The sequence below is a fragment of the Mastigoproctus giganteus genome, chromosome 14, assembly GCF_048544385.1.
Source record: "Mastigoproctus giganteus isolate SK-2022 chromosome 14, ASM4854438v1, whole genome shotgun sequence".
In the NCBI taxonomy this organism is placed as follows: Eukaryota; Metazoa; Arthropoda; class Arachnida; order Uropygi; family Thelyphonidae; genus Mastigoproctus; species Mastigoproctus giganteus.
In genome coordinates this window covers 40,314,906-40,339,288 of record NC_143588.1, presented here as the reverse complement: position 1 = coordinate 40,339,288, position 24,383 = coordinate 40,314,906, and the positions used below count along the sequence as shown (strand labels likewise).

Genomic DNA, 24,383 nt, shown 5'->3' with positions numbered 1-24,383 from the left:
TGAAATAGTTTAGAGTTGGCATTAGCATTAGTTGAGGCATATGATGCAATAAAGAAAGCTTACACAGCATCAGCCAAAAAAAAAAAAAAAAAAAAACCCTTCCCATTTCACCCATACGGTCACTCCAAATTTTTGTGTAGTTCAGCCACTTAAATTTATTTAAGCTATCAACTCTCACAACAGATGGTTGTTGTTGTTGCTGTTATTTGGTTTTTAGGAGCATTAGCAACTAAGGCCATATTGCAACAGGGATATGCGGTGGTCATTCCCTGACCTTTCTGTATTTGTGGTGGTCACGGGCTCAAACCCGAGTCTAATCAAGAAGCGTGTGATATGCACTGCTGCTCCCGTCCACCTGGCTATGGAGGCGCACACAACAGATGGAAGTCTGTTCCAGCAATCAACTACCCATTGGCTAAAGGCAAAATTCTGCACATATATTCTACAACTGTCTTTCCTCAATTTGAATCTATGCCCCCTCAGGTTGTTACTTTGAGCAAGCAGAAGTATCCCATCAGCATTTAGCCTGCTCTAACCATTCAAGACCGTATAAACCTTGATCAGATCACCTCACAGGTGCCTAGTCTCTAGATGCTGCAACTTAAGCCTTTCTTCATAAGCATACTTCTTTGTTCCTCTCACCAATCTTGTTGCCTTTCTCTGTACCCGTTCTAGCAACTCCTAAAATGAGGCCTCCAGACCTGTATACAGTACTCAGGCTTGGCCTGACCATTGCCTTATAGAAAGGGATAACCACCTCCTTGTCTTTGCTAGCAAAATGCCTATATATCATTGGCAAAACTCCATGACCTGCTCTGGCAGCCCACCTGCACTGCTAAGAAAACTTCATATCTGACTGCACAATTATGACCCAGGTCTTTTTCATTCTCCACCTCACTGATTATAGTACCACAGAGTTTGCACGTTTCTCTTGGGTTACTGTTATCCATATGCAGTACTTTGCATCTGTCAATGTTAAACTTCAGTTGCCACTTCTCAGCCTATCTGCCTGACTTTTCTAGATCCTGTTGCAGTAGGATACAGTCTTTACTGTCATTAACAACCCTGCCAACCTTTGTAATCATCTGCAAACTTGGATATTAGGCCTGATATATCTTCATCAATATCATTGATAAATACAAAAAACAACAATGGGCCAAGGACCGAATCCTGGGACTCCACTAATAACATTAGTCTACATAGAGCAGTGTCCATTCATTACCACTCTCTGCAGTCTCCCACTCAACCATCCCTTCATCCATTGCAGTAACTTAATGCCATACCGCTCCAATTTGTACAGCAGTCTTCCATGTGCAACAGCATCAAAAGCTTTCCTGAAATCCAAGTATATGATATCAAAATTATTTTTAGCATCCAGTTCCTTTGTAACCACGTTGTAATATCCAATCAAATTGGTCAGACAAGACTTCCCCTTAACAAACCCATGCTGTGTCTGAACTATTGCTGCTGTCTTGTCTAGGTGATCCTGTATCACCTCTTTAACCAGTGACTCCATTATTTTTCCAGGAACAGAAGTTAAACTAACAGGTCTATAATTATATGTCACCTTTTGAACCCCCTTTGTGAATTGGGGATACATTTGCACATCTCCAGTCCATGGCGACCTCCTCTAACTCTAAGGATGCTCTCATAATTATGGCTAAGGGTTTGCTTACTTCCCTTGCTGCCTCCTTCATTATAACTGGATAGATTCCATCTGCCCCAGGTGTCTTTTTTATGTTCAACTTCAACAATTTGTCCTCAACTTTGCTTTCAGCTATCACAAAATTACTTAGCTCTCTCTTAGAGTTTGATAAACTTCTGGCATACCCCTCCTTGAATAACTCCTCAAGTGTGAACGTAGATGCAAAATATTCATTCAGTTTATCAGCTACTTGAGCAGGATCATAAATAGTCAAACCATCTATGTTAAGTGGACCAATCTGATTCATCCCCTTCCTTCTAGAGTTTACAAAAGTAAAGAACTCTTTGCTGTTTTTCTTTGCCTTCTTGCCAAATATTTATGGTAATCTACCTTCGCTTGCCTAATCTCTTTTGTAGCTTGATTACATATATACCTTATATCTGCCATAGGCTTCCGTGTTGCATGATAATTTATATGCATCCCATGCATTTTTCTTCTCTGCCACGAGCTTCATTAATTCATCCGACATCGATTTAGACCTTGAACAGCATTTCTTAGTTGCTATAAAAAGCCTGGTAACCTCCAAGATTAAGTCCCTGAAGGCTTCCCATTTAGAATTCAACGTTGGTACCATCATCAGTTGATCCCACTCTATAGAATTTAAGAACTGTCTGAGAGTTCTGTAGTCACATTTATTAAAACAAAAACTCTTCCCTTTACCCTTGATCGTAGTTACATCTTTAAGTAAATCCCACATCAGTACACAGTGATCACTGTCACCTAGTGGTTCCTTTATCTACAAATTCCTAATGCATGCATGATCACTGCTGATAATCAGATCAAGGGTATTACTCCCTCTGGTTGCCCCTCGAACATGTTGCTGTAAAAAACAATCCTCCAATAAATTCACAAAAGTCTGGCTAGCATACAAGTGACCAACCCACAAGTTCCAGTCAATATCTGGAAAGTTAAAATCCCCACAAGACATTCTGATTTAATGGCCCATTCTATTTCTCTGCACAACTGTTCATTGTACTCATCAGTGTCATTAGGCCTATAACATACTCCTACTCTCATTTTCCCTTTTCCAGTGTTTATGTCACACCAAACAGACTCAACATTTCACTGTCTATCCATGTCAACTGGATGCACTTCCTTAGATTTTGTGTTTCTTAACAGCAACTCAACATTGCACTGTCTATCCATGTCAACTGGATGAACTTCTGTATATTTTACGTGTTTATTAACTAACAGCATAACCACCCCCTCCTTTCCTACCCTGTCTGTTCTTTCTGTACACATTGTACTTCCCAAATTCCAATTCTGCACTGCTTATATCTGTGTGACTCCATATCTCTGATATCCGAACAATATCTGCCTTTGATGTCTTGATCAAAGGCAGATATTGTTCAAATTCATCAATTTTATTTACTATACTTCTAGCATTAGTGTATATTCAAGTATACATGCACTTGTTCTTATTCTTAGTTACCCTAACACAGCCCATGTATTTACTTGTTCCACGATGACTCCCAGCAGCTCTTGAAATCCTCAGTATCTTGTTCTCTAGGCTGCTGCTCATTACAATGGAAGCAGTGCAAGTGTAAGTTAGTACTAATAGAAAAGGAAACAGAAAGGTGGTTTTCATTTCTGGGCTTCTGCCTACTTATTGTAGTGCGAGAGGGCTACTCTGATAGAAATCAAGAAAATGGTGTTTGAAACTAAAAATCGAAACTGTTCGCTTAAATGCTCTTTTAGGAAACGCTTTCAGAAAAGCACTAGAATCACTTGGTCATGTACCACTTGGCACCCAGCGCCGAAATTGAAAGTGTCTGAAATTCTGCCCAGACACGATAGGAGGGAGTATATGATGAGAGCCTCATTGATCATTTCAGCCATGGATAGAGACTGTGCAAGGCTCAAGGGATAGGAGTTTTCTCAGCATGGTCCGTGCTTGTTAACAGGAGAGACTGCTTCTACAGGGATGGGATACACTTAAATAGAAAGGGTGAAAGAATATTTGCTGATGCTATCGAGGCAGTGTTAGGTGAGTCGGAAAACTGCTAGCTTGGGGGGATACATGAACTAATAGATTAACAGCAGCCACTGACAGAGGTGAAAGTGGTTCTTGCACTGCTTCTATTGGAATAAGTAGCAGCTCTCTTATGGCTAGGGGTTTGCTTACTTCCTTCATTACCTCCCTTAATATAAATGGATAGTTACATTCATCCCAGCAGGTGCCTTTCTTATGTTAACTTTGCTTAATTAATGGGTGACATGGTAGCCTATGATAGATATAAGCTGGTTTGTAACCAAGTCACAAAGGAGATTAGGCAGGCAAAGGCAGATTATGAGAAATCTTTGGAAAAGGATGCAAAGAAAAACAGCAAAGAGTTCTTTACTGTAAACTCTAGAAGGAAGGAGATGAATCGGATTGGTCCACTTGATATCGATGGTTCAACTGTTGATGATCCTGCTGAGGTAGCTAACTAACTAACTAAATGAACATTTTGCATCTAAATTCACACATGAGGAGTTATTCAGGGAGGGGGAATGCTAGAGGTGAATTAAACTCTGGCAGTGAGCTAGATGATTTTGCAATAGCTGAGAGCAAAGTGGAGGAGATATTGTTGAAAGGCACCTGAGATGGATGGGATCTATCCAGTTATACTAAAAGAGGCAGCAAAAGAAGTAAGCAAACTCTTAGCCAAAATTATGAGAGCTTCCTTGGACTCAGGGGAGGTGCCCATGGACTGGAGATGTGCAAATGTGACCCCAATTCACAAAGGAGGATCAAAGGGTGATACAAGTAATTACAGACCAGGTAGTTTAACTTCTGTTCTGGGTAAAAATAATGGAGTCTTTGGTTAAAGATGCATTGCAGGATCATCTAGACAAGACTGCAGCAATAATTCAGACACAGCATGGGTTTGTTAAGGGAAAGCCTTGTCTGACAAATTTGATTGGACACTATGGTTACATAACCTTTGTATATGGTTACAAAGGAACCGGATGCAAAGAATAATTTTGATATCATATATTTGGATCTTAGAAAGGCTTTTGATACTGCTGCACATGGAATTGTGCTGAGCAGTGCAGATGGTCTGCAAGAGTAGCTCATGGTGTCTTGTCAATGATATACAGGAATTTTTCTAGCAGGGATAAGGAGTTAATTATCACCTTGTATAAGGCAATGCTCAGGTCCCACCTTGAATACTGTATACAGGGCAGGAGGCCTCATTTTAAGAAGGATGTAGAGCTACTGGAACGAGTACAGAGAAGGGCAACAAGATTATTGAATGGAACAAAGGGTTGCTCTTATGATGAAAGGCTTAGGTTTTGCAAATTACAGTTTATGGAGACAAGGCACCTGCTAGGTGATCGGATTGAGGTGTATAAAGCCTTGAATGGTTTGAGCTTGCTCACAATAATTGCCTAAGAGGGCATAAATTCAAATTGAGGAAAGACAGTTTTAGGATAGATATGCGGAAGTTTGCCTTTAGCCAGCGGGTAGTTGATTGCTGGGTCAAACTTCCATCTGTCATTGCAGAAGTTGATAGTTTAAATAGATTCAAGCCAGAACTAGACAAATATTTGGAGCGAGTGAATGGGTGAAATGAGAAGGGGTTTTGATTGTTTTTTTTTTGTTTTTTTTTGTTTTTTTGGATAATTCTATATACGCTTGATTTCTTGCACCATGTGACTTTACTAATGCTAATGCTAAATGATAATAAATAATTGTTCAGAGAAACAGAATGGGCCAATAAATCAGTTTGTGTTATAATGGGCAATTTTAACTTCCCAGATAGAAGGTTGTTTTCTGCAGCAGCACGTCCGAAAGGCAACCAGAGAGGATAATACTCTTGATCTGGTTATCAGCAGTGATTATTCGTGCTTTAACAATTTGCAGATAGAGGAACCACTAAGTGGCAGTGATCACAATGTATCACAGTAATACACTGTTATTATTTGTTATTTGTTTTTTTTTTTTTTTTAGAAGCATTAGCAACTAAGGCCATATTGCTCAGGGATATGCAGTGGTCATTCCCTGACCTTTCTGCATCCTCCGTATTTGGTGGTTACGGGCTCGAACCCTGGTCTAATCAAGAAGCGTGTGCTACGCACTGCTGCTCCTTCCCACCTGGCTGCGGAGGTGTCTGCAATTCACTGTGATCGCAGTGTATTACTTAAAGATATAATTACCATCAGGGGGAAAAGGGAAAGGTTTTTCCTTCTGTAAAGGTGACTACAGTGTTCTCGGAGATTTTTTTAAATTCTGTACAGTGGGACCAACTAAAGATATTACCAACAGCAAATTCTAAGTGGGAAGCATTCAAGGAATTAATCATGGAAGCTAGTAGGCTTTTCATACCGATTAAGAAATACTGTTCAAGGTTTAGGCCAGATGAACTAATGAGATTCATGGCAGAGAAGAAAAATGCATGGAATGCATATAAATTATGAGGTGACACAGAAGCCTATGGCAGATATAAGGTATATATGTAATCAAGCTACAAAAGAGATTAGGCAAGCGAAGGTAGATTATCATAAATATTTGGCAAGAAGGCAAAGAAAATCAGCAAAGACTTCTTTACTTATATAAACTCTAGAAGGAAAGGGATAAATCTGATTAGTCCACTTAAAATAGATGGTTTGAATGTTGATCCTGCTCAGATAGCCGATAATCTGAATGAGTATTTTGCATCTACATTCACACATGAGGAGTTATTAAGGGTGGAAAATGCCAGAAGTTTATCAAAATGTAACAGGGTGCATAATAATTTTGAAATAACTGAGAGAAATGTAGAGGAGAAATTGTTGAAGTTAAATAAAAGAAAGGCACCTGGGATTGATGGGATCAATCCAGTTATATTAAAGGAGGTGGCAAAGGAATTAAGGCAAAATTATGAGAGCATCCTTGGACTCAGGGGAAGTGCCCATGGACTGGAGATGTGAAATGTATCTCCAATTCACAAAGGGGGACTCTAAGGGTGACACGAGTAATTACAGACCACTTAGTTTAACTTCTGTTCCAAGTAAAATAATGGAGTCACAGGTTAAAGATGCATTACAGGATCATCTGGACAAGACTGCAACAATAATTCAGACAAAGCATGGGTCTGTTAAGGGAAAGTCTTGTCTGACAAATTTGATTGGATACTATGATGTGGTAACAAAGGAACTAGATGCAGAAAATAATTTTAATATCATATACTTTGATTTCAGGAAAGCATTTTACACTGTTGCGCATGGAGGATTACTGTACAAATTGGAGCTATGGTATTAAGGTTCAGTTGCTACAATGGATAAAAGGATGGTTGAGTGGGAGAAGACAGAGAGTGGTAATCAAGGAAGCTGCTCTTTGTGGACTAATGTTATTAGTGGAGTACCACAGGGTTTGGTGTTGAGCTCACTTTTGTTTTGTATATTTATCAGTGATATTGATGAAGGTATATCAGACTTAATGTTGAAGTTTGCAAATGATACAAATGTTGGCAGGGTTTTCAATGACAATAATGGTAGTGTGCTACTGCAAGAGGATCTAGAAAATTTGGGTAGATGGGCTGAGAAGTGGCAACTGAAGTTTAACCTTGATAAATGCAAAGCACTGCCTGTGTGTTACTACATTTACGGTGGTAAGAAATGAGAACAACCTGGGAGTGGTTGTTCAGTCAGATCTGAAGTTTTCTGAGCAATGTAGAGGAGAAATTGTTGAAGTTAAATAAAAGAAAGGCACCTGGGATTGATGGGATCAATCCAGTTATATTAAAGGAGGTGGCAAAGGAATTAAGGCATAATTATGAGAGCATCCTTGGACTCAGGGGAAGTGCCCATGGACTGGAGATGCTGCCAGAGCAGGTCATGGCGCATTGTCAATGATATACAGGAATTTTAATAACAGAAACAAGGAGATGATTATCTCTTTGTATAAGGCAATGGTCAGACCACACCTTGAGTACTGCATACAGGTCTGGAGGCCTCATTTTAAGAAGGACGAAGAGATGCAAGAATGAGTAGAGAGAAGGGCAACAGATTGTTGAGGGGAACAAAGGTGTCATCTTACCAAGAAAGGCTTAAGTTCTGCAAATTGCAGTGGCTGGTGACTAGGCACCTGCAAGGTGATCTGATTGGGTTAATAAGGCCGTTAATTAGTTGAGTATGCTGAAGTCTGATGGAATTCTTTCTCTTGCTCAGATTGTGAATCTAAGGGGCATAAATTCAAATTGAGGAAAGACAGTTGTAGAATAGATGTGAAGAAATTTGCCTTTAGCCAGCAGGTAATTGATTGTTGGAACCAACTTCCATCTGTCATGTGCAAGTTGATAGTTTAAATAAATTTAAGGAGGAACTGGACAAACTTTAAGAGGGAATGGTTGTGTGAAATTTTTTTTTTTTTTGGCTGATGCTACATAAGCTCATACGCATGCTTTCTTGCATCACATGCCTCTATTACTACTGCTACTACTACTTCCATGCAGTAAGCTGTTTGCTCACTTACAGAAGTCAGTTATTATTAGTTAATAACAGATATATTTTCACATCTTGTTGTATTTCAAAATGTCAGAGTGCACTGAATAATACTCATGTTGAATTTTGATTTAGAATTTGAAAAAAGGACAAGTAAAACATCTGATCTCCTTAATATATTATACAGAAACTCATAAATTGGGAATACACAAGTATTCAAATTGTGCCATCATTTCAAAGCAGGTAGGGAGTCTTTTAAAGAAATTAGTGAGCTGGATGGCTTTCAAACTTCAACAAATGATGAAATCGTGTGTCAAGTACAAACTCTAATATAAAATGACCAAAGATTAACTGTTTGTGAAATTAGTGAAGAAACTTGTATCTGCATCAGATTACAACATTTTATTTTAATGAAACTTTGAATATGAGGCACACTTCCACAAAGTTCGTGCCATACTTATTAACAGAGGAGCAACATGAACACTGTTTGAATGCAGAACTAATGAAGAGAAATTTTTGAAATGTATCATAACTCGAAATGAAATACAGGTTTACATGTATGAGTCTAAAACCACACTATAGTCACCCCAGTTCCTCCTTCCACTGACCCAAAAAATGCAACAAGTGGCAGCAAAATGAAAGCTATGTTGGAAGCATTTTTTGACCTTGAGGGTTCAACATCAATATGCTCCAAAAGGAAGACAAATTACTAAAGAATTCTAGGTTGAAGTTCTGAGATGCTTTCATGATGTTAAAAAAAAAAAAAAAAAAAAAACACCCAGAAAAGTGGAGTTCCAAAGACTGGACGTGTTTCACCTTGATAATGTGCCATCACATTCTTCACTACCTGGACAATTTTTTTTTTTTGGGCTAAAACAATTGTTTGAGTCCAGAAAACTTTGTATTCAACTGATTTGTCTCTATGTGATTTTTTTGTTCCCTACCAAACTCTAACCAAGTATGGCCCTATGTAATCTTTTTTTTTGTTTCCTAGCAAAATCTGTATTCACCTGATATGGCTCTATGTCCTGGTGGGTAACCCATTTTTCAATGTAACCACAGAGCATGGCAAATGAAAAGTGAAATTTATTACACCATGCAAAAATTGAGATATCAGGTTGCTCAATCAAAAATTTAAAAAATAACACTGTTAGAACAAGTTTGTTCAAAAATAGCACATTTTGACTACTCAGTTACAAATGCCTCAGACACAAATGATGAAACAAATCATTCAAATCAAAAATCAGAAAATTTAACAATTCTTTTGTCTGACAAGTTGCATAAATGTTGGCTGAATATCTGAACTAAATGCACATCTCAGCTCCACCTCTAAATTGACATCAACAGTTCTAGACCTGTATTTTTACTTTGATGAACCCCATCATTGAGAATGTTGATTCACACACCCAAGTTGATCCAAATGTTGACAATAATTTCGAAATGCCTGATTTCAAAGTTGGGAGATCTTTGTCAGTCAGAATAGATTCCCACATCTCTGCAACTAAAAAATTCTGCCAAACTTTCAAGTGTTCCAGACTGTGAAGAGAAGATATCAATGCAAACCCACATTTATCCAAAGACAGAAGGGTAGCAAGTTATTTGCTTGAATTTGCAACATGAAAGTGAAATGTATCACATAAGAACTGAAATGCCAATCTGAAGTCATTGAAATCAGAAAAGTGTGATTCAAATGTTTGAGACAGATTTCTCATCCAGTTTACATACAGCTGCTGCTTCATGTCAAATAGACCACACTCCTCATCTTTTTATAGAAATCTAGCCAGGTTTGCAAAACAGGTTAAATCATTCTTCTGAGTTTGTGCCATAAAATGGTTCAGTTTTGATGTGAATTCTTGAATATGCTGTGCCTGCTCACGCATTACTTTTTCCTTTCCCTGGAGCTTCATCGTCAATTCATTCAGGTGAGCTATGATATCACACAGAAAATGTAAATCACACTGCCATGAAGAGCTCTCAATGTCAGAAAAATTTTTTATTTGACATTTCTCAACAAGGAAATCTTGAATTTGAGGAAGCAAAGAAGTAAACTGTTCCAGTACTTTTCATCTGCTGAGCCATCTCACATTTGCTAAGTCAATAAGATCTTTGAAATCACAGTCATTGCATTCTTTTAAAGCAGTGGTTTTCAAACGGGGTGCTACAACAACATTCCAGGGGTGCCACATAATTTGGGTTTAAGTTACTTAAACTTATTATTTTTTTAAATTTATGTATTTATTTCATTATAAATATTCCACCTAATATCAAAAAGATCCTCGAATCACACTAGGCACAAATATCTCATTGAAATGTTACGTAAACCAAGTGTTTAAATACCTTCCGTTGTACAGTATCTTTTTAATTTTGTAGTGATCTATAATTGATGTTTATTTTGTACCTCTATATAAAGAATAAAATTATTATATAAGTATCAGCGTTCTTCGCAGGACCTATCGAATGGGCACCCCACCCAATGAATTTAACTGACCGCCTGGCAAAAATTTAAGCAATTTTCGCAGTCACTGATCTTGATCAATATTAATTTGAACATACTATGTGATTGAGATCAATGTGACAGGAGTATATAATGTTAAATTATGCAATTAATATTTGCTCTGGATCGCTTAAGTCACATTTATACAAAGGGTACTAGGAAAGTTTTGCAATACAGCTTTGTTTATTTAATTTTTTCAAAGTAATTTCCTCTACATTCAATACACCTCTCCATCCTCCGAAACCAATCTTTAAACCAGTTCTGCCAAGTTTCACTAGGGAGTAAAGCACACTCGTTGTCCCAAGCCCGTAGAAGGTCCTCATCACTGGAAAACCGCCTCCCTTTTAGCTTCATTTTCACATGCGGGAACAGTGCAAAGTCGCAGGGAGCAAGGTCTGGACTGTAGGGAGGGTGCTCGAGAAGTTTCAGTCCTGTCGTGGTCAAATATTCGGTGCAGGCTTTGGCGCAGTGAGCTGAAGCATTATCGTGATGGAGGCACCAGGTGTCCATTCTTGACTTTGGCCGCAGGTTCTTCATAGATCCAATGACTTTAGGCAGGCATTGTTCAGTATACCACTTAGCTGTGACTGTCTTCTGCGTGTCCAAAATGACACGTTCCACAATTCCACTCGATTTGAAAAATACAGCTATCATTTTCTTCTTTACAGATCGGGATTTTCTGACAATTACGGGTGTGTCGTCATCTTCAAAGACCCAAACTTTGTTTTGAGCCTTGGTTGGCAGATCGTAATAGTACAGCCAAGTCTCGTCACCTGTCACGATGTTGTTCACATACCGAGATTGTCCCTTATCAAACTTTTTTAACATCTCCCGGCACCAAGTCACACGTCGTGTCATCTGCTCTTCAGTCAGTTGATGCGGCACCCAGAGAGAACAAAGTTTCTTCACATGCAAATGATCTTGCAGAATCGAACGACTTGCTGGTGCATTTAGGCCCAAAGTATCCTCTATCTGTTGGTAGGTCACTCGCCTGTTTTCGTCAAGCATTTTCCTCACAGCAGTAACGTTTTCCTCCGTAACTGACGTTCGTGGCCTTCCCAGCCTCTCAGAATCCTCCAGAGTGAAATTTCCCCTTTGGAATTCTCTATACCACCTGAATATCGTTGTACGATGTGGACTATCATCATCTAGTGCAAGAGTCATTTCTTCTAAGCACTGGTCTATAGTTAAACCACGCACGAAATTATACCGCAAAACTGTCCTTATCTCATTTCGTGACCACGATGCCATCGCAAGCACTTTACACTCTCACTACTAATGAATAACTGAGCCCATCGACTTGGCGCGGCGGCTACTATGCACGTATGAACATGTCTCAACATGCAGCAACAAGCAGCTTCCTGTGATTCATTGTTGCGTCATATTGCAAAACTTTCCTAGTACCGTTTGTAAATAACAGAAAATTTTATAATATTGCAAAGTATTACACTTCCCCACCTGGCTAGCAAAACTTTATGTGGAGAATACTGAGTATATATAATTTGTAATAAGAATTGTAATTTTGTTTATAATTATATTATTATAATAACTATACAATATCAGTGTAGATACCACAGTTTACTCATAAATTAAACTATGTACGTAGCGTGAAGGCATCGTTTTTAATTGTATCTCATATTGTGGCTACCAGGTTTTGCACTACTCTGAATAAGTAATACTTCTCTAGTAGAGAAGAGTACTGTTATTTATTCTCAGTGGATACCACCACCCAGACGGTACCGTTTCAAAGCTGTTGGTCTATCATTGGTGGGTGGGCAGGTACCCTGATAATGCAAACATGCCATCACAGTTGCAAAGTGGTTCCACACTATGAGAGTTTCCACAATCATATTATGCCTTGCACATTTAATCTTCAAATACTATAATAACTATAATATAACATATTTTTTTAATATTAGATATATATATATATATATATATATATATATACACACAGAGAAAATCGGATCTAACAGGCAGAAAACTGAGTAGGAGTGCCACAAAATAAAATAAATTACTTAAGGATGCCATTATTAAAAAAAGGTCAAAAACCACTGTAAAGCCTCAAAAAACTGTTCATGGATAAGGGAGCTTCCACTTGGAATGCAATTCATAATTTTCACAACCATATCCATCAAATTTTCAACATGTCAGCTCTGGGCATGTCCACACACAAATTCTCCTGATGCAGAATGCAATAGAAGGAGGGCAATGGTTTCAAGCCATTCTGATTCAATTCTGTTTCAAAAGAGAAACAAATGCCTATTTACTTGCAATCATTGTGGATACACCATCCGTTGTAACAGAAGCTAGTTTTTCAGATCTGGGTCGCATTTTTTTGAAACTTCAAAAAATTTTTCAATTATATCAGTTCCACACATTTCACCTCATGGTCCACAAAGTACAAGGATTTCTTCATGAGTTTTGTGATCAGGGAGCACAAACCAAACCAAAAATGACCTTACTTTAACTGTGCCACGTTAAAGTAAGGTCAGTTGACTTGTCCAGTGCCAAGAAAAAACACAAACAGTCGTTCAATTGGTCATTATTCTATGTTTTCCAATAATTCCAGTACTCTGCAAACAACTGTCCTGCAGCTTAGCTGCAAATGCTGAACTTTTTGCAGGGTATCATTCTTCACCTTCCAATCATAATTCTCTAAACAGAGTTTCCATCACCATCTCAGCATTGGAAAATAGTTTCTTCTTCTGAGCCAAAATCCAGGCAACTTTATTGGTAGCTAATGTCACAAGATCACTTGACAAAAGGAACTGCTTTACACTACCCTTCTGATCATCAAATTGTGATTTCAGACTGGCAATTTCACCGACATGACTATGACCATCAACTGGAAATTTATTGTTAAATTCACTGTGTGTATTGCCATGCTTCTTCAGACGATCTGCCTTATTGTCACTGAAACCTTTTTGCAAAGAAGGGTACCTTTTGTTTACTTTACTACAAATTTCAGCTCCTAGCTTTCTTGAAACTTTTGCATCACATTTTTCCATTCTCTTGTCTTTATCTTTTTTAGTACTAAGTTCCAAATCAATGAGTTTGTCTGTGTCACTCACCACAGCATTATATTCTGTGGCTGATTCAATTTGTTTTCGAATAACCCACTTATCCATCTCTAGAAGTGAAAATGCAAAAATGTTAACAATTATAACAGTTTTTGTGAGTGCGTGAAGAAGGGAAAAATGTGAAAACTGTACACTGGAAACAGACACAAATGCACACAATGTCAAGGTGCAACCAGCACATGCCATCAGGAAAATGGTTGGTTATGTTTTAATGGTGGAGCCAAATATGGCAAACTGAAATTCACCACACTTTCATGGCCATTTGCCACTTGTGATGAATGGTCACAGGGTTGCCCACCCAGGCTCTATGTGATCTTTATTTATTTTATTTTTTAGTTTCCTAGACTAAAAATAACCCCAAAAGATGTCGATTTGATAATTTGCACACAATAAAGAATAATGTAATGCTCAGATTTCAGCAATTTTGAAATCAGCTTTCCAGAAGTATTTTCCAGTGGTGGGAAAATTATCAGATTAAGTGCACCTCAGAAGGGCACTATCTCATTGCCTACCCCATATGTATGCTTATTGTGACTATATCTTATTAGCCTGGATACTTTTTGGAGAGACCTTATATCTATGCCATTACAGAGAAGGCTTTCTCCCGCCCCGTCATTTAAAGGAATACATTATTATTATTATTAGCCATACGGTGCAAGGAAGCATGAGTCTTATGCTGCACCAGGCAAAAAAAAAAATTCTGAATTATCCAGAGAGAGAGAGAGAGAGAGAGAGAGAGAGAGAAATAGAAGGGAATCACCAAGAAAGAGAAGAATGATGATATCCAGCTCAGGACCCTGGGTGTGCCAAGCCCATACTCACCAGATGGTGAGCCTCATGTCCAACTACCATTCAGGAATAGTGCTCTATTAAAATGGAAAGCTGGAAATCATCATATTCAGGCATCAGCTCTCAAGGATAACAAAATGAAAGGAATCAACAAGATCTTTTTATATTGTGGGGTGGCAACAAAATAAATATAGTGTTATTGAAACTGTTCGTGTAGTGGGGAGAAATGGGATTTTCCTTGTTTGCATCTGGATGCTTAAAAGATTTAACACAGTTGGCACAAAAATGCAGAGACATGGAGAAATTTGTCAGTAATCAAAGAACATAGACACACATTTCAAGTAAGATGCCTGTAAGATGCCAGGTCATAAGCCTAACATGGATTTCTTGGGCAGAAATTATTGGATTTATTGTCTCACATTTCTATAATGAATTGTCAGTAGCTTGACAATCATCATTTATGGTGATGTGGTAGGCAGATCCAACTGAAAAAGCCTTTAAGAATTCCTCCAGTCTCAGATGGGATTGGAATGCAGCCTTCTCCAATACATGTGACAAGTGGTAAACTACTATACTGTCATGGAGAACATCCAGCTTTATGTTAGTAGTGGAAATGCTTAACTTATGCTAAAAGCATTTGTAAGTTGGCTTCATTTTCAAAAACAGCTTTTCACATTTAAATTCTTCAGCATAAGATGCCAATGTAACAGCATGTCTCACAATCAAGGAAAATCTCATGATCAATCAGAAGCTGACTAATCATGCCAATCAGCTTGAGAACTCAAAGATGTTGCCTATGCTATGATGAACAGATATCAACACAGAAAATAACCAGGTCTTTAAGGTTATCTATATTAGGAATGCAACTGATGAAGATTACATTTTTTCTAGATTAATAAATCATGTTATTATCAATGAAAGAAGGATTATCTGACATATAAGCCACCTTGCAGAAGTAAGAAATCAGAATAAGATGTGTCAAAAAAATTTGAGGTCACCATCAAATAAAAGTAATTGCATATTGGAATCACATAATTGTTGGATGGCTTGGAATTATGACTATACATAAGTATGGCAAAAGTTGTATTTGTATAAATGCAGGTAACTCAGGGGGGCCTGGTAAAACCAGGTTGGAGCAAGGAAAATCACTTGTGGAGCATAGAAAGCACATTGCATGTTTTAATGAATAAATTAGAACAAAAGAGATTTAATGAATAGAAACTCTTTAAAACGATGCTAATTTCCAAGAATAAACTATAAAATTACCTGCTAATATTCTTTCCTTTCAGGGCATCTACACATTTAGGTTTCTTTCGCCATATTTCTGGGAAGCCGTGTCCCAACTGGCCTTTATGACCATCGCCCCAAGTAAAAGCCAAAAGATCATAAGTGAGCACCATCATATGAGTAGAGCTCAATGCAACCTGGTCATTTTAAAATAAAAAATAAAACTGCTGATAAAAGAAAAAATGTAAAATAAGTCTGAATTCTTTAATCTGCTAAATTTTTCAACGATCTGAACTGAATCTATTAAATGTTTCATGTTATAAAGCATACAACAAAATAAAGGTGATCGTCATAAATAAAATAAGTTTTCCTGTAAATTACTTAGCTGAATTTCAATAATTTATTTTTTTAATAAAGGTCATAGAAATGAAAAAAATTCAGGAATACACATAGCAAAGATTCCCTGTGAAAAAAAAGCATCTGCAGCACTGAGATCATTGATGTCCTCAAGTAAGATACTCCCTTAACACAGAACACTTGTTGATTGCCGGACCAAGTTTCTATCTGTCATTGTGGAAGTTGACTGCCTAAATAAATTCAAGGCAGAACTAGACAAACTTTTGGAGTGAATGGGTGGGTGAAATGGGAAGGTTTTTTTTTTTTTTGGCTGATGCTGTATAAGCTTGCTTTCTTGCATCATATGCCTTTACTAATGTTAATGTTAAAAAAAAAAAAAAAACTAATCAGAAGGGAAGCTGGCTGGGACCTAGAAATATTTTTCTTATAGTAAAAATTTCATTGAAACAAAATTCATTGTAATGGGATTTTATATAGCTTAATAAATAATTAAATAAATTACATCTTGTACAGATAAAAAATATTATAACAGGCAAAAATTGCTTAAGTTCAATTAGAAATGTAGTCAAATACTGAGTTAGTTATTATTATGAATGTTATATATCAATTATTATTAGGAGTTGTAAATAACCTGCACATAATAATCAACAGATGAGCAACTCATGTTGATGCACAAGGCATCACAGTCACATAATACCCTGCAGTTCAAGAAAGAGAGCTGCATCCCCACCCCTACAATGTGCAAAGAGCAAAGAGAAGTCATTCATCTCCATGTTTTGGCATCAAACAAATTTTCTTGTTTCTACAAAACTAGATAAAAAAAACTCTCTTGAGGGAGGAGAAGACATGTGAAGCAACTATGCAGTATAGATATCCTGGTTACATAAGGTTAAGACTGAAAAGGTGAATGAATTAGTGTCAAATATTAAATTATCAATGTTCTGGAAAATGTATGCAAAACATAAATTATCCCTTGAGATTTCCCCATTAAGCAACTAAATAATAACATAACAAACAATAAAAATATATAAAGAGTAAGATTTATTAATTTCTTTGAAATTTAACATAAAAAAACAATTCATTAGAATACTATATTTCCTTTGCAGGAGAACATAACTAATATAAAGTAAACACTGATAGCTTGGGGGAATACAAGGACTAATAGTTTAACAGTAGCCATAGGCAGAGGTGAAGGTGATTCTTGCACAACTTCTATTAGAATAAGTAGCGACCTGGAGCGAGGAATGTTGGGGGTTTCAGGGATGGATGGCAGTCATCCTGAAATAGGTGGGTATATGGGATGTGTTAGGGTAACTAGGAATAGGAATAGGAGCATGTATGCTTGCATGTATACCAATGCTAGAAGTATAGTAAATAAATTTGATGAATTTGAAGTGTTGGTCAAGACATCAAAGGCGGATATTGTTGGGATAGCAGAGACGTGGTGACACACAGATATAAGGAATGCTGAACTGGAATTTGGGGAGTACAATGTGTACAGAAAGGATAGAAACGGAGGAGGTGTTATGCTGTTAATTAAGAAAAACATAAAATCAAAAGAAGTGCATCCAGTTGATATAGATGAACAGTGTACTGTTGAGTCAGTTTGGTGTGACATAAGCACTGTGAAAGCAAAAATAAGAGTAGGAGTGTGTTATAGGCCTAATGACTTGAATGAGTACAATGAACAATTGTACAGAGAAATAGAGTGGGCTAGTAAATCGGAATGTCTTATAATGGGGGATTTTTAACTTCCCAGATATTGACTGGAACTTGTGGGTTGGTCACTCACACACTAGTCAGACTTTTGTGGATTTATTGGATAATTGTTTTCTGCAGCAGCATGTTCGAGAGGCAATGAGAGAAAGTAATACTCTTGATCTGGTTATCAGCAGTGATCATTCGTGTATTAAGAATTTGCAGATAAAGTAACAACTAGGTGGCAGTGATCACAGTGTACTGATGTGGGATTTACTTAAAGATTTAATTACCATCAGGGGTAAAGGAAAAGGTTTTTGCTTCCTTAAAGGTGAGTACAGTGGTCTCCGGCAGTTTTTAAATTCTGTACAGTGGGATCAACTGACAATGTTACCAAGAGAAAATTCTAAGTGAGAAGCATTCAAGGAATTAATCGTGGAAACTACTAAAAGTTTCATACCTATTAAGAAATATTGTTCAAGGTTTAGGCCTAAATGGTTATCTAATGAAATAATGAGACTCGTAACAGAGAAGAAAAATGCATGGGATGCATATAAATTATCAAGCGACTCAGAAGCCTATGGCAGATATAAGCTAGTCTGTAATCAGGTCACAAAGGAGGTTAGGCAGAAGAAGGCAGATTACGATAAATCCTTGGCAAAAGATGCTAAGAAAAACAGCAAGGATTTCTTTACTTATATAAATTCTAAAAGGAAGGGGATGAATCTGATTGGTCCATTTGACATCGATGGTTCGACTGTTGATAATCCTGCTCAGATAGCAAACAAACTGAATGAGTATTTTGCATCTACATTCACACATGAGGAATTATTAAGGTTTGAAAATGGCAGAAGGTTATCAAATTGTAGCAGGATACTTAATGATTTTGTAATAACTGAGAGCAAAGTGGAGGAGAAATTGTTGAAGTTAAACATAAGAAAAGCACTTGGGGTGGATGGGATTTATCCAGTTATATTAAAGGAGGCGGCAAAGCGACTAAGCAAACCCTTAGCCATAATTATGAGAACATCCTTAGACTCAGGGGAGGTTCCCATGGACTGGAGATGCGCAAATGTATCCCCAATTCACAAAGGGGGATTGAAGGGTGACACGAGTAATTACAGACCAGTTAGTTTAACTTCTGTTCCGGATAAAATAATGGAGTCACTGGTTAAAGATGCATTGCAGGATCACCTAGACAAGACTGCAGCAATAATTCAGACACAGCATGGATTTGTTAAGGGAAAGTCTTGTCTGACAAATTTGATAGGATATTATGATGTGGTTACAAAGGAACTGGATGCAGAAAATTATTCTGATATCATATATTTGGATTTCAGGAAAGCTTTTGACACTGTTGCGCATGGAAGACTATTGTACAAATTGGAGCAGAATGGTATTAAGGGTAAGTTGCTACAATGGATAAAAGGATGGTTGAGTGGGAGAAGACAGAGGGTGGTAATTAATGGGTGCTGCTCTTCGTGGACTATTGTTCTTAGTGGAGTCCCACAGGGTTCGGTGTTAGGTCCACTGTTGTTTTGTATATTTATCAATGATATTGATGAAGGTATATCAGGCTTAATGTCGAAATCTGCAGATGATACAAAGGTTGGCAGGGTTGTTAATGACAGTAATGGCAGTGTGCTACTGCAACAGGATCTAGATAATTTGGGCAGATGGGCTAAGAAGTGGCAACTGAAGTTTAACCTTGACAAATGCAAAGTACTGCATATGGGCAGAAGTAATCCCAGAGAAATGTACCAACTGTGTGGTACTACTCTTAAGGTGGTAGAAAATGAAAAAGACCTGAGAGTAATTGTGCAGTCAGATATGAAGTTTTCTGAGCAATGCAGACAGGCTGCCAGGGCAGGTCATGGGGTTTTGTCAATAATATATAGGAATTTTGCTAGCAGGGAGAAGGAGGTGATTGTCCCTCTATATAAGGCAATGGTCAGGCCATGCCTTGAGTACTGCGTACAGGTCTGGAGGCCTCATTTTAGGAAGGATGTAGATTTACTTGAGTGTGTACAGAGAAGGGCAACAAGACTGGTGAGGGGAATGAAGGGATCCTCTTACCAAGAGAGGCTTAAGTTCTGCAAATTGCAGTGGTTGGAGACTAGGCACCTGCGCGGTGATCTGATTGAGGTGTATAAGGCCTTGAATGGGTTGAGCACGCTGAATTCTGATGGGATCCTTCCACTTGTTCAGATTACGAACCTAAGGGGGCATAAATTCAAATTAAGAAAGGACAGATGTAGAAAAGATGTGCAGAAATTTGCCTTTAGTCAGCGGGTGGTTAATTGCTGGAACAAACTTCCATCTGTCGTGGAAGTTGACAGGTTGAATAAATTTAAGGAGGAACTGGATAGGCATTTGGAGGGAATGGTGTTATTTATTTATTTATTTATTTATTTTTTTGGATGATGCTGTATAAGCTCATACACATGCTTTCTTGCATCACATGCCACTACTACTACTATTACTACTACATTCAACAACATCAAGCAATAATTAAAACGTTTCTGGGCCTAATAGAAGCATAAGCCAAATGGCTGTTATTTAAATTTTTGTGGTTTCTGCTCTTGTTGGTATATGAACAATTAGGAACTTGTAGGACTTTAACAGCAAATTTATTTTTTTTTTCCGCTCAAAAGAAGTGTCTTTCGTTTTCTTACATTTAAGAGGAATAAGAATTAATCCTTATATTAGAATAAGCAGCGGCCTGGAGCGAGTCATTTCAGGGACTGATGGCAGTCATCGTGAAACAGGTGGGATGTGTTAGGGTAACTAATAATAAGAATAGGTACATGTATACCAATGCTAGAAGTATTGTAAATAAATTTGATGAATTTGAAGTGTAGGTCAAGACATCAAAGGTGGATATTCTTGGGATAGCAGAGACGTGGTGTCACACAGATATAAGGAATGCAGAACTGGAATTTGCGGAGTACAATGTGCACAGAAAGGATAGAGAGGATAGGAAGGGAGGGGGTGGTATGCTGTTAATTAAGAAAAACATAAAACCAAAAGAAGTGCATCCAGCTGATATAGATGAACAGTGCACTGTTGAGTCAGTCTGGTGTGACATAAGCACTGCAAAAGCAAAAATAAGAGTAGGAGTGTGTTATAGGCCTAATGACTCAAATGAGTACAATGAACAATTGTACAGACAAATAGAGTGGGCTAGTAAATCAGAATGTCTTATAATGGGGGATTTTAACTTCCCAGATATTGACTGGAACTTGTGGGTTGGTCATTCGCACACTAACAAGGCTTTTGTTGATTTATTGGATGATTGTTTTCTGCAGCAGCATGTTCGAGAGGAAACTAGAGAGGGTAATACTCTTGATCTGATTATCAGCAGTGATCATTAGTGTATTAAGAATTTGCAGAAAAAGGAACCACAAGATGGCAGTGATCACAGTGTACTGATGTGGGATTTACTTAAAAATATAATTACCATCAGGGGTAAAGGAAAGGGTTTTTGCTTCTGTAAAGGTGACTACAGTGGTCTCAGACAGTTTTTAAATTCTGTACAATGGGATTTTAAATTCTGTACAACTGATGATGTTACCAACAGCAAATACTAAATGATAAGCATTCAAGGAATTAATTGTGGAAGCTACTAAAAGTTTCATACCTATTAAGAAATATTGTTCAAGGTTTAGGCCTAAATGGTTGTCAAATGAACTAATGAGACTCGTGGCAGAGAAGAAAAATGCATGGGATGCATATAAATTATCAGGTGACACAAAAACCTATGGCAGATACAGTCAGTCCTCGTATAGCATGATAGTTGTGTTCCTATAAATCCTCATGCAATATAAATAACAGGCCCTATGGGAAAATAGGGTTAGGTGCCGACCAACCAAGATTGAACACACATTTATAACCAAAACATTACCAAACACAACAAATAATCATAATAAAATACTTCGTCATTGATATTGTCACTAGTTCTTTTGGGTGCCTCTGTAACAAGGTGGGAAGGAGCAGCAGTGCGTAGCACACGCTTCTTGATTAGACAGGGGTTCGAGCCCTTTACCACCAAATACAGAGGATGTGGAAAGGTCAGGGAATGACCACCGCAAGTTCCGGGAGCAATATGGCCTTCGTTGCTAATGCTCCTAAAAACCAAATAACAAAGAAACAACAAAACTAGTTCTCTGAACTAGTTGTTAAATTTGAATTTTTTTCTTTTCTTTTTTTTTTTTTTTTTGAAACTGTCCGAAATGTCCGTGTCATTCCGATATTCAGGTACTGTGACCATGTAAACAGAGATAGGAAAAATTTGCGGAAAAAATGTGGATAATGCACTTTCACGAAACATCAGTTCATTATTTTTCAGGGTTAAAAGAAAATCACTACCTCCTAATTCTCAAACAGGTCGCTTACAGCTGGTTCACAGTGGTGTCCAACCTACAGCCCGCAAGGAAAATGAACTAAAACAGCATTTGAAATTTTGTTAATTATGAAAAAATTTTCTCATTAAATGTTTTGTTCAGTAAATGTAATTGTGTATTGTACTTAATAAAATTTTAAAATATTTTCAATTTTACTTTTACATGTAACAAGATATGAAATTGGTATCGTCATAATAATGTCAAAAGCGATCTTTTCAGTTAAGTATCTCAAACCTGAAATAATTCTTAAACCTAACAGAGTTTAACTGGCAGAATCTATATATCCTCCCTGCAAGGGAACCGTTTTATCCTGCTTAGCTCGAGAACTCAGACAAAAAGTGCTGGACAGGGCATCAAAAGAAGTTCAGATTACATGAAGAATGATGTAATCTGAATTTTGATATCAGAAATGAACCATGGGGACATGGTTCATTTCTGATATCAATCTCGCTTTTAATTGCAAAGCAAAAGGCCTACCAATGATGAAAAAGGATGTCAACAAGATCTCATCACATATAAAAGGGAAAGATCTTTATGATTAAATCAAAAAAAGAATGGCTCACAGGAAGCTGATCATCGACAGGATGCGACTCTCAAAAAAAAATAGATGCGTTTACTCAAATCAGTCTACAATGGAAGAAAAGACCTTCATGGAATAGGAAAAATTGGACTTTGAGCAACCCAATCAGCAGCATAATCAGTCCGTCTTTCCAGTGGTAGGACCCACGAGCTACCCTATCTTCTCTAATTTTGCTATCTCAAGAGACCAACTGACTGAGATCATAAAGAAGCTACCACTAGTCAGCAGATCCCCCAGAAATCTGGAACACGTACTTTGTGTGCCCAGTACCAAAATGTAAGCATCCGAAAAGACTGAAGGATTACAGGCCGATCACCATCAGCTGTGGATTCCTGAAACTCTTCAAGAAGGCCATTAACTCTGCACTTACAGAACATTTTTTCAACCACAGGCCTCCCTACCTCCACACAGTAATCAAAGGCAGATCTACTAGTACCAACCTACTTAACACACAAGAATACAAAGAACCCTCGGCGACCGAGCGCAGCTTGATGTCGTCTTCTTCGATACACCTCAATCAGATCACCTCGCAGGTGCCTAGTCTCCAGCCACTGCAATTTGCAGAACTTAAGCCTCTCTTGGTAAGGGGATCCTTTCATTCCCCTCACAAATCTTGTTGCCCTTCTCTGTACACGTTCAAGCAAATCTAAATCCTTCCTAAAATGAGGCCTCCAGACCTGTACACAGTACTGAAGGCGCAGTCTGACCACTGCCTTATACAGTGGGACAATTACTTCCTTTTCCCTGCTAGCAAAATTCCTGTATATCATTGACAAAAACCCATAACCTGCCCTGGCAGCCTGTCTACATTGCTCAGAAAACTTCATATCTGACTGCACAATTACTCCCAGGTCTTTTTCATTTTCTATCACCGTAGGTGTAGTACCACACAGTTGGTACGTTTTTCTGGGGTTACTTCTACCCATATGCAGTACTTTGCATTTGTCAACGTTAAATTTCAGTGCTCACGTCTCAGCCACGTCTCCGCCCATCTGCCCAAATTTTCTAGATCCTGTTGCAGTAGCACACTGCCATTACTGTCATTAACAACCCTGCCAATCTTTGTATCATCTGCAAACTTCGACACTAAGCCTGATATACCTTCATGAATATCATTGATAAATATACAAAACAACAGTGGACTTAAAACTGAACCCTGTGGGACTCCACTAATAACATTAGTCTACGAAGAGCAGCACCCATTGTTTACCGTCCTCTGTCTTCTCCCACTCAACCATCCTTTTATCCATTGTAGCACCTTAATACCATTCTGCTCCAATTTGTACAGTAGTCTTCCATGCGCAACAGTGTCAAAAGCTTTCCTGAAATCCAAGTATATGATATCAAAATTATTTTTTGCATCCAGTTTCTTTGTTGTTGTTGTTTGTTTGTTTGTTTGTTATTTGGTTTTTAGGAGCATTAGCAACTAAGGCCATATTGCTCCGGGATATGCGGTGGTCATTCCCTGACCTTTCCGCATCCTCTGTAAGTTTATTTGTAACCACATCATAATACCCAATCAAATTTGTCAGACAAGACTTTCCCTTAACAAACCCATGCTGTGTCTGAATTATTGCTGCAGTCTTGTCTAGATGATCCTGCAATGCATCTTTAACCAGTGACTCCATTATTTTACCCG

General features: G+C 37.9%; 1 protein-coding gene across 1 annotated transcript in view; it reads right to left on the bottom strand.

Moving 5' to 3' along the window:
• Window positions 1-24,383, bottom strand: part of LOC150075078 (uncharacterized) — a 275,156-nt gene that overhangs the window by 217,482 nt on the left and 33,291 nt on the right. Inside the window, exon 4 of the mRNA XM_090389084.1 lies at window positions 15,746-15,903. Within this exon, the coding sequence (XP_090245210.1) occupies window positions 15,746-15,903 (158 nt within the window). The remainder of the gene's footprint in view (window positions 1-15,745; window positions 15,904-24,383) is intronic.